The 12,076-nt window shown below is 39.6% G+C and overlaps 1 protein-coding gene across 2 annotated transcripts in view; it reads left to right on the forward strand.

The window, feature by feature from the left end:
* LOC107594651 (rho GTPase-activating protein 29) overlaps positions 1-12,076 on the forward strand; it is a 70,135-nt gene that overhangs the window by 43,195 nt on the left and 14,864 nt on the right. The window contains exons 4-9 of one of the 2 annotated variants that reach the window (XM_016284781.1): positions 2,135-2,278; positions 5,908-6,004; positions 8,643-8,715; positions 10,777-10,831; positions 11,673-11,828; positions 11,914-11,978. In XM_016284781.1, coding sequence (XP_016140267.1) covers positions 2,135-2,278; positions 5,908-6,004; positions 8,643-8,715; positions 10,777-10,831; positions 11,673-11,828; positions 11,914-11,978 — 590 coding nt within the window. Of the gene's footprint in view, positions 1-2,134; positions 2,279-4,710; positions 5,238-5,907; positions 6,005-8,642; positions 8,716-10,776; positions 10,832-11,672; positions 11,829-11,913; positions 11,979-12,076 lie in introns of those variants that run through there. The other variant, XM_016284782.1, reaches the window with a different exon arrangement.

Raw genomic sequence — 12,076 nt, forward strand, 5'->3', positions numbered from 1 at the left:
TGTTGTAAATACAACTTAACCACTGATTTCGAGTCGTGTCCTCTTTTGGAAGGCCAAACTAATTAGTTTCGCTTTCACAACGAAACACACAGAGACTCCACAACATGGCAGTGGCAGCAACAGCGAGAATAAGTTACGCCTTCTTTCTTTGCATGAACATTTGGGCAGCGTTATGCAAATCTTCCCACATTGTGACGTAGATATGTGGGGGCATGTTAGAATGAGCCGTTTTAGGAGGGTGTGGTTGACTCTTAACTTTTATAAAGAATATCTCTTTGGATTTGAAACTTTAGTCTTTGCAACTTTACAGATCTTCTTTATGCACCAAGAGCTTGTAACACTCCAAAGAGAAAGGAAAAATTGAAATCGCATCATATGACCCCTTTAAAGTTTTCTCACCGGTGAATGACACATGATGTAGGCATTTCGATTCTGCGTAACGATTCCTGCGTTCGTATTTTAATGTGATTAAAAACGCTTTAAGTGCAGGAACGGAAAGAACTTGCGCCCTGTTAGTGTGCAGCACACACGAAGCGCAAGCGCGAGCACAGAGAACAGAGGTCGCGGTACGGGTTCACGGTTTGTGTCCGTTCTTGAACCGTTCCGTGTATTTCCACTGTAGAAAAGGTTGTATGACTGACTTCTTTCATATTTGTCGACCAATATGCAGAAAACTAAGTCAGTATATCATCATAAACACAGCCATTTTTGTCTTTCGTGAACGTAAACAGATGAGAAAGAAAACACACGTGTACAGTATTTTTAGATCTGCGTGCGTTCTGATGTGTTAAAGAGACAGCAGCCTAGTAAACGTGCTGCCTGTCATTAATGTTAATCAAAGAACAAAACAAAATCATTCACTGATCTTGACTGAATATATTTAATAACTTTAATTGTGATGAATCTATATTTTATTTATGAAAAGAAATCTATGCAGTGTTTTTAAACTTTTAATTACAGTTTCTGTACTTGAAATTTTTTATTTATTTATGATATTGCTAATTGATTTGTTTGTTCCCATCTTATTACTGATTGTTTACTTGTCTTTAACACTTTGATATTTGAAATTTATATTAATCTAGTTGTTTTTGCTGTGGTATTTTTTTTAAAGCATAGGCAAAATTCCTCTTGCAGTGTTCTGTAGACTGCTGATTTTTGCTCGTGTTATTCAGCTGCAACAGAATGCTTTGTAAAAAGACAGAATAAATGTTTGACATCTAAATGTTTGACTTTAATTTTTTTTATATTGGATTTTTTATCTTATTGGAATCGAAACTAGGAAATCGATAAGCAGAATCGGAATCGATAAAATTCAAACTATACCCAACCCTAGTTCCGATCGATATGATCCCTACACAGTGTTCATTGCTCCCTACTCCCTGAGCAGGGGAAATCTGTTGAAGTTTTCTTCACTTCGGAACATGGGCTGGAATTGGGAACCGCTGATGTAGCCTATTGTAGTAATGTTGTCTTTAGTATTCTGGTCTGTGAGCGTATATTCAGGGGGCGTGGCTTTGGACGGCGTTTCAGGGAAGGTGGGACTTTCGCTTTCAGTGCTATCAGGCTAAAGTTAGCATTTTCCAAGATCTCCTACTGCACCTTTAATGCAAAAACAGGAAAGAACTATCTAATTCCCATGACAGCAGTAATGCAGTGCAGTCAGCAGTAATGAAGTACCTCACTCTCAGTCACTCTCATACAAAAAAATAATCTTTTTTTTTTTATTCTGTTGTCACACGTCTGGATAGGTGTGCATAAATTCTGTTATCACACGTCTGGATAGGCGTGCATAGCTGTTGCCATGTTTGTCTTTTTTCTTATCTTGCTGTCGGCCATCTCTCGCGTGCACAAGGCTGCGTCTGCATCTCAGCCAAAGCGCAGCCTCATAGTCAGCTCGTCGTCTCTAACCACAGGGGCTTGCACCGTCACAGAACAAGCGTGGTGTTAGGATGCACCAGTTCATGTGCACTTTGAGGATGTTTCAAACGGGTATCTTTAAACAGACTCAAAATTTCAAACCTTTCGATGTTGCTGCTGCTCCCATATTGTTTTAAATGTGTGCATCTTCAAAAACGTGTGGAGGCAGTTGAGCTGATGACATTGTGGTCTCTGTCTGTATGTTTGTCACTCACAGAAAACCAAGAGTGCTCGCAGCACGTGGTCAGCGAGCGACTTGGAGAGCTGGTACGCGTGCTAAAGACCGTCATTGGCAAACACCAGGCACTGAATTCGTCAGAAATTCTTGGTGCTGCAGGCACCGTCATCGCCAAAGTCAAAGGTGAGCATCCTCCTTCAGCTCCACCCCACTTTAGAATCAACAAATTAGAATTGATCTTGTCTTTTAAAGAGAAAGCCCATTGTTTGTGTATGTATTAATAGTTTTCAGTTACATGGTGTGGAGTGCTAAAAGGCAAAACATTCATAGAACTATAAAACAGACTTGTTTAATCTGTTTCAAGCCACAGCTATTTAGATCACTTCTAAAAACAAGAAAATTTTTGCATGTTGCATTAATCTTTTAAAAAGGAGATAATGCTTAATGAGCCTTAATGCATCAATACAATGGTTTTGGTGGACAGATGGCATCACTGTTTTAACTCATTTTTAACTCAAATGTTATATAATGTGAAGTCGTGTTTTTGTATTGATGGCAGACTTATTCATGTGTTATGAATCTAATCTTATGTTTTGCATCTATCAACTTCAAGAACGAAGGAAAACTGAAAGTGCTTTCATGTAAAAAACAGTTCCTGGATTATCAATAGAAAGACATTACTGCATGGTTATGTAATGTATAAAGCAAAGTGCATTGTGAAATATACTCTAAAGTTTCATAGCATGATATTGATTTTCCTAGTCTAAAATAACAGGGTAATTCTTCTGGCTAGTGCACAGGAATGTCCATGTGGTACATTAGTGCAGTTTGCAATCCAGATTGCAGCTACGAAAGAGGGAACAGATGATTTCTGTGCTGTACGGACAGAGTGAATGTGTTTCTTATTGGTTATCCACATAATTTCCAGCTGTTTACAACATTGTGTTTTCATTTTGGCAACATTGATTTAAAGGGGTCATATGATGCTTTTTTAAAGATCATTATTTTGTGTAACAACCACTGTTTGGTGTAACAGAATATGTTGACATGCTTTAATGTTCAAAAAACACATTATTGTAGGTCCTCTATGCCCCGCCTCTCTCAAACGCTTCGTTTTCTACAAAGTCCCTCCTTCCGACAAGTGCAGTCTGCTCTGATTGGCCAGCAGACCCAGTGCATTGTGATTGGCCGAACACGGAAATGTAACGCCCCTTACCATAATCGCGAGCTTCATCTTTCAAAATAAATGTAAAGACAGTAAATAATGTTATTAGTTTTACCATCAGTTCACAGTGATGAAGCTGGTGTGTGTTTGTGATGTGACGCTGTCTCTCTCTCTCTCTCTCTCACACGCTCACACACACACACACACGATGCGCAAAACTTGAACAGTCAATAGCAAATACTTAAACTAATAACAAAACAGTAGCTGATTCAGAAGTGCCAGATTGTCATAGCAAAGTCAGAATTACCTCCTCTCCTAGGTTCACGAAACGGTCGTCCATAAAATGCATTGCTGTTCTGTTGTAAGTAATTTTAAAGATTCCTAAATGCATCTACTTTCGGAAGGCCAAATAAAGTGCTTTTGCTTTCGCCTAGAAACACACAGCGTCTCTCTGACATGGCTGCTTCAACACTAACTGCTGTTACTGAAACCACGCCTTCTTTTTTTGCGTGAACATTTGGGCTCATTATGCAAATATTCCCACATAGTGACCTAGATATGTGGGGGCGTGTTAGAACGAGCCGTTTTAGGGGGGCGTGGCTGAGTCTTAACTTTGATAAAGAATATATCTATGCACAATCAGCTTGTAACACTCCAAAGAGAAAGGAAAACTTGAAATCGCATCATATGACCCCTTTAAGTGACCACTAGAGTATCATCCTTTGCCACGAGAGGGCCAGTGACCCTTCTGAGCTCCCATGCGTCCTTTAAAGGGCCAGACTCTTCATTGTTTCTGTCAAAGGGAAGTCTTTAACAGAGGAAAATAATTGGATTGTCTTTTTCTGACATTTGCTTCAGGCCTTCGCCTTTTTTTTTTTTGAATGGGGAAGTTGAGAAGAAAGGCCATTCGCCTCAGATACCTGCCTCAAGTTACCTGTAAGACGGACATTCCAGCATGCGCTTCCCACTCACGCTTGCATTTTAACACTCCACGTCCATATCAGCCATCGGTCTTTCTCCTGATGGAATGTTATGAACTTCAGGAAATCAGATGCACATATTTCCCCCCCATTCACGCTCAGTCCGTGCAGTTTTTTAAAAATGCTGCATAGTTTTGCTGAAGAATCTCTCAGGGGCGCAGCAATAAAAGTGTCAAGTGTCTCAAGTTATTGAAATTCTTTCTTCCCCCGCCCTTGTCTAGAGTGAGTCAGTGGCATCTGACTCGCTGTATTTTTATCTTTGCTTTTGATCTGGAGGAGACTCTGTTATCTTAGGTATTTTATCCCGTCTTACGCATTGTGTGATACCTGCATGTGTTACTTTGCCAGTATATGGTAAGAATCATTCTTAGGTATTTTCAGAAAAACTGTTCATATTGACAGATTAAAAAAAATAAATAAAAAATTTCCAATGATGCAGAAAATGCTTTCGAGGGTTTTTCTATGAGAGAACTGCTTTCTGAATGTAGCCATTCCCGTACTTGAGCTGTGAAGGGGGCAGAAGTGTGGAAGCATTGTTGTGGAACTGCAGGATGTCCTGAGGAAGAAGTCAGCGTTCCATTGCAGGGGCCACTGAGCCGCCCGCCTGCATTCAGAAGCAGAGAGGCATGCACCAGGAGCCACGCACCTCTCACGCTCTCGTCTCCAGTGCCGTTTCCTCTGATCACTCCGTAGCTGAGTATGAGTGGCAATTGAGGGTGGATCCCCATTCCGCGGACAGTCGCTGCGTTTTGTGTGACATCCAACCAAAAAAATCGCCCATGCGGAACTGGAAACTACAGATGATGTTGCTTTTTTTATGGCCTCGTCACTTTTTCTTGTATGTGAGGAGAAAAAGTGGAAGTCAAGCTCCATTGAATCATTGTGAACTAGGCTGTGGCTTTAGTTCCTGAAGTTCTGGGCAAGTTTTCCCTGTCTTTAATCTATGCTTTACCATAACGGACCTGGATATGACTGCAAGTGCAAGTTGAAGGAGTTGGTAAGTTGGGCGAAAGTTGTTTGAACGTCCTCTGAATGTTTTGAGAGTTCAGGCTTTGTCAGTGTTTCCTGTAAAGGGGGGACGCTCAGCTAGCAGACAGGAAGCTCTTGGTAAATGCTAAAAGTTTCGTAGCCTCTCAGAGTCTTTACTTGTTGTCTATCACATATCTGATTTTTTAATTTAAGATTTAAAATCAGTAGGATGTTAATTTCTCTTCTATCAGCTCAAAACATAACAAACTTTGCATCAACATGCTGGGTCATCTGGCCTCTTTTTAAAACAATGAAATTAGTTTATGAAGAAAGGAGTCTGTTTTTTTACAGCATTTGTTTTGTACTCCAGGGAAGCACGACCTGATAACAAAGCAGCATCAGACACTAATTAAGGAAGAACCTGTCGAGGTTCCTTTTCTTGTTCATTGTTCAGAACGAGTCTGACTTTACAGCATACTTAAATTACTCTCATGTGGAATAAATGAATTCTGTATCATCAGAGAGTGTTGTAGTTACTAATCAGTCCTCGATACCTGTGGTGGTCCACTGTTGAGGGATTCATATTTCCACAAACACCACTACTGCTGATCATCATCATCATATTAAGAATTGTAATTTTGCTGCAGACTTTTGTGCCATTTGGCTACACTTCTCATGTGGTTTATCACTTCCCACAGGCGTGAACGTCAAAGAAGTCAATAAAGAAAACAAAGACACAATATTTGGCGAGATACACACATCGATCGATATTTTGGCATTCACCTTTGGCAATGTGTGAGTACCATAGCCCTATCTTCTGTAGTCATATGTATATTCTGAATGCTCTTTATCTGTATAGACTTACTTTCAGTTTCCACGGCCAATTTTACAGAATACGTCAGCTGTGCATCCTGTTGTCATTCTCTTAATGCTGATGAAATATAGTTGTGTTGCAGCATTACTTAACGGGATTGTTCTTCCAAAATTAAAAATTAAATTACTCATCCTCATGCCATTCCAAACCCGTAAGTCTCTTTCATTCTCAAAACAAAAATCGGAGAGATTTCTGTCCCTCCCTTGAAAGTCGACGCAACCACAACATTGACACTTCAAAAAAGACATAAATATCCATATAAATCCAAAAAAAGTCCACCAAAGAGACATGATCGTTTTATATGATGAACAGATTTAATTGAGCTTTTAATTCACATGTAAACATTAGAGGTGGGAATCACCAGAGACCTCACGATACGATATTTTCACGATACTTGTGTCACGGTACAATATTATTGCGATTTTAAATATATTGCGATAATCTGCGATATATTGCAATTTATTACCTTTTTACAACTTCAAATTATGTCCCCAAAGGAAAACTTTGACAACATCTGTTTTAAATAAAAATAAACATTTCTCAGTTTATCTCACTTCAGTTTTATTGTTGCAGTACAAAATGGGATTGTCAAGCAGACAAACTGACCAACACTTTCATGAAAACCTGTCTTAAATGTTATATGCACCTGACAAACTCAACTATTTGTAACACAGTCTAATCTAGTCCACCTTAATTAAATGTAAACAGGTATGCACTGCTGTACTACAACAGGTATTTTGAACAGTGCAACTTGAAATTGTACTAAAAAGTTGTGCAGACCCTTCAGCAATTGGGGCATTTGAAAGTAAATTACTGTTAAATTAAATAAAACATGTAGTCTTACATCTAGGGATGCACCGAAATGAAAATTCTGGGCCGAAACGGAAACCAAAAATTCTGGATGCACTTGGCCAAAAACCGAAACCGAAAATGGTTTGTAATGATTATTTATTATTTTATTAAATAATATAAAGTAATTTTGTAAGACTGAAAGTAACACAATAAAACTGGACAGAATGTATATTAATATTGGTAACACTTTACAATAAGGTTCATTAGTTAACTACTTTAGTTAATGAATTAAGAATGAACAGTAGTTCTTCAGAATTTACTAATCTTAGTTCATGTTAATTTCAACATTAACTAATGCATTATTAAAATCAACAGTTGTGCTTGTTAACAGTTAATGCACTCTGAATTAACATGAACTAACAGTGAATAACTGTATTCTCACTAACTAACATTAAGAAAGATTAATAAATACTGTAATAAATGTATTGTTCATTGTTCGGTCATGATAGTTAATACATTAACTAATAGAACCTTATTGAAAAGTGTTACCTTAATATTAAATATCAATATATAATTTTTATTCACTTCTATGTAACAGAATCAGATATAAGTTTTTTTTTTTTGGACTAATTATCCAAATAATGTATAGTCCTACAAAGCTATTATTATCAGAGCATATGAGCAGAGCATAGTGTCACTGAAGGTAGCATTATTTTAGCAGCGTTGCCCAGTACAGCTGAACTAGCCTACACCATGTTACAGCACAGTAGCGCTACTGCAAACCGGAACAAGTAGGCCTATACTGCATAGAAATTTCCTGTCAGCACGTTATTTGAGCGGACTTTGCTTTCCCAATGAGCATGAGCGGGACACGATCGGAACGCAAAATCATAGATCGGAATATTGAGCGGAGCGTTAAACCGCGCAGTGACGAGGAGAGTGAAACATGCGCGCTGAACACTGCCGGGCGGGGTGCGCAATATATATATTATTATTATTATTATATGTAGCATATATTTTTGGTGCATCCCTACTTACATCCCCTCCTTGTTTACAAATCCGAAGTAAGTCCATACATCCGATTTAAATGCGGACGGGGCTTTCCTGATAACTTTCCGCGATGCCGCCCTCTTTATTTTACTAACTTACTGCATGCTGAAGGTGACCCAGCTGACCTCACCAGAAAAAACTCAACACCACCATCTAGTAGATTGTAAAGAAATTGATTTTATTATTCTACCAAATAGTATAATAAAAGATCAATACTTGGTGTCCGTGCATCGATACAGTATTGCCGCTGAAAATATCGCAATACTATGCTGTATCGATTTTTTATCCCACCCCTAGTAAACATTGAACAACGCACATACATAGAGCTCATCAGATATGATCAGCAGAAGCTCAACCATACTTGTGTGAAATGCGAGAACAAGTCTTATTCGTTCTCACGCATCAAGCAAGTGCATTTGAGCTTCTGTTTACCATATTAGATGTGCTTTCAAGCTGTTATTCAAAATGAATCAGAGAATATTAAAAATATCTTAATTTGTGGTTCGAAGATGAAGTCGTGCAGGTTAGGAATGATGTGAGGGTGAGTAAATGATGACAGAATTTTCATTTTTGGATGAACTAACCTTTAAAACTGGTCACATTCTTGATCTGTTTGGGATGAAAAATAGCACTATAATATTGTAAACTTATTATTTATGTTCAAGTTATGTTATGTGCAGTGGACCAGCAGTGACTTGTCTTACTTTGCCATTTCAGAGTGTCTGACTTCCTTATGGGAGATGTGGACAGTGGCTCCAGGTTGGGGTACCCCCAAGCCAGAAGAAGTCGTGTAAGTAATCACCTCAATTGTCTTAAAAGTTCCTTGGAAAAAAGACTTTATTAAAAAAAATCATTATTTACTCATCCTCATGTTGTTCCTAAACCATGTGCTATTTGTTCAGTGGAACACAAACGGATAGTTTTGCTCTTCACACAGCTATTTTCCATATAACAACAGTTCATAGTGACCACGTCTGCCAATATAAAGCACCATTAAAGTAGTCCTTATGACTTTTATGCTGTGCTCCATGTCTTCTGGAGTCATACAATAGCTTTGTGAAAAGCAGACTGACATTTAAGCCAGTATTCTCTATTTATAAACAACAGTATCATATGGCTTCAGAAGACTTGAAATATATTACCATTCAAAAGTTTGGAGTCAGTAAGATTTGAAATGTTTTTAAAGTTTTTGACAGAAGTATCTTATGCTCACCAAGGCTGCATTTTTTTAAAAATGTCATTTCAATTCACGGGGAAGTCGTGGCCTAATTGTTAGAGAGTCGGACTCGTTACCCAAAGGTTGCGGGTTCGAGTCTTGTACCGGCAGGGATTGTAGGTGGGGGGAGTGAATGTACAGCGCTCTCTCCCACCTTCAATACCACGACTGAGGTGCCCTTGAGCAAGGCACCGAACCCCCAACTGCTCCCCGTGCGCCGCAGCAAAAGATGGCTGCCCACTGCTCCGGGTGTGTGGTCACGGTGTGTGTGTGTGTTCACTGCTGTGTGTGTGCACTTTGGATGGGATAAATGCAGAGCACTAATTCCGAGTATGGGTCACCATACTTGGCCACATGTCACGTCACTTTCACACTTTTTATTTTTTGGGGGGAAGTCGTGGCCTAATGGTTAGAGAGTCAGACTCGTAACCCAAAGGTTGCGGGTTTGAGTTTTCGTGCCAGCAGGGATTGTGGGTGGGGGGAGTTGAATGTACAACGCTCTCTCCCACTTTCAGTACCACGACTGAGGTGCCCTCGGGCAAGGCACCGAACCCCCAACTGCTCTCCGGGCGCCGCAGCAAAAGATGGCTGCCCACTGCTCCGGGTCCGAGTATTGGTCACCATACTTGGCCACATGTCACTTCACTTTCACACTTTTTATTTTTTGGGGGGAAGTCGTGGCCTAATGGTTAGAGAGTCAGACTCGTAACCCAAAGGTTGCGGGTTTGAGTTTTCGTGCCAGCAGGGATTGTGGGTGGGGGGAGTTGAATGTACAACGCTCTCTCCCACTTTCAGTACCACGACTGAGGTGCCCTCGGGCAAGGCACCGAACCCCCAACTGCTCTCCGGGCGCCGCAGCAAAAGATGGCTGCCCACTGCTCCGGGTGTGTGTTCACGGTGTGTGTGTGTTCACTGCTGTGTGTGTGTGCACTTTGGATGGGATAAATGCAGAGCACTAATTCCGAGTATGGGTCACCATACTTGGCCACATGTCACGTCACTTTCACTTTCGTCACTTTCACTTTCATTTATTCCTGTGGTTTGGTGCTCAAGATGTTTCATATAAAACGGTTGTGCTGCTTAATATTTTTGAGGGAACACTGATAAAAAATTTTCAGGATTCTTTGATGAATAGAAAGATCAACCAGCATCTGGTTGAAATAGAAATCCTTTCTAACATAATACGTGTCTTTACGGTCACTTTTGATCAATGTAATGTGTCTTCGCTGAATAAAAAAAGTGTGTAGTTGTATGGACTAGTTTTATGGCATGTGTATGATTTTATGTCCTTGTTGGCACTTGACAGATGTGGTTACTATGAACTGTCATGTGGAAAAAAGATGCATGAAGCTTCTGCAGAATTCTTCTTTTGTGTTCCACAGAAAAAATAGATAAGTGTGAGTAAATAATGGCAGTTAATTTTTATTGGTGAACTATCCCTTTAAGTTGAGATGTCTGCTTTGAAAATAATGAAACCTGCCTGGCCCCTGTGATTTAAAGAGCAAGGTTTGATTAACTGAGACATCGAGAGACAAGATAAAAGAGAAGCACTCAAAAGAAGCACCTTTTCATCCCTCACCTCTGTAATCAAACTTCTCATCCCGTGTGAAACATCTTTCTCTTTTTCTCCTCTAGTCTTTTGAAAACCTCTCTGAAGATTCAGGAGGCTGCAATCAAAAGGATCTAGCAAGTAAATGGATTTCCTTTCCTTCTCCTTTATGTCTTGCCTCCTTCTATCCAAGGGTTTCATCACAAAGCAAGCAGGCTCTTGCCGCTGATGTGTTGAAGAGAATCTATCTCATCAGCAATGCAACAGTAATGCAAACTTCAACAAAGTTTTCTAGTTAAACAAACCACACATGAAAGGTGTTGCTCTAGCAGAGAGACCGATGAGCTGTACTGACATAGGTCATAATCGACAAGAGAGCTGTACCTTCACACTTCTGTTGTTTTTCATATAGTCTGACATTCTTCTTGTTTGCCAAATGGTTGACATTCTTTGGGTTTTTTTGGACATTTGTGTGAGGAATGGGAACCACATGTGGCTTATTGGGCGGGGTGCTTGGATTCGGCGCAGCTTAGTTGCATGTCAGTGCATTTGACAAAGGTTAAGCCCCGATTTTACGAGATGATCTCTCACGCTCTTGCCATGCAATAAATCGTACATACATCTAATGCTACCACAGATTAGTGTCTGTTTTAGAAAGACCTCTTTTTCTTTTAAGTCAAGGGGATGTTGGAGAGTATTTATTCCTCTTAAAAGCAAGTTTGCCACCCATTTCAGGGCTGTCGCTGCCTTTAATAAAGCTGACTTGTAAAATTTGCCTTGTAACTGTTGGCCTATAATTTTAAAAAGTAGATTTTAAATGACAGATTTAGAGAGCGGAGAGACATGGCTGAATAAATATAAATGTCTTTAAAGGTACCTCTGTGCTTTTTCAGCAATCTTTTTAAACAATGTGGAGCATTTGTGTATTTTTTGGATGTGCGTGTGTTCATATGTGGTGTTCCTTGTTTATGTGTGTTTCTAGATCCTGCTCTTTCCCCAGAGCTGTCCACTGTGGAGCAGGTAGACCTTCTTCTGCTGAAGAATGACAGTGGAGTAGAGTCGGCTTTGCTCTATGCCAAGGCCTGGTCCAAATACACCAAAGATGTGCTGGCCTGGGTGGAGAAACGCCTCAGCCTGGGTCAGTCCATTCTTAAAGCCTGATCTTTTGTTTTGCCTTAATTGTTGAACTTTAGTGTTTCATTTGGTGTCTCTGTATTTGACAGACACGGAATGTGCCAAAAGCTTTGCCAAGATGGCAGAATCCGCAAAGGCAGTGGCAAGTCAGCAGGTGATGGTCTTTTGTTTTGATAAAATTATATTTATATATATATATATATATATATATATATATATATATATATATATATATATATATATATATATATA

This window comes from Sinocyclocheilus grahami, unplaced genomic scaffold (genome assembly GCF_001515645.1).
Source record: "Sinocyclocheilus grahami isolate Dianchi unplaced genomic scaffold, SAMN03320097.WGS_v1.1 scaffold188.1, whole genome shotgun sequence".
Lineage (NCBI taxonomy): Eukaryota > Metazoa > Chordata > Actinopteri > Cypriniformes > Cyprinidae > Sinocyclocheilus > Sinocyclocheilus grahami.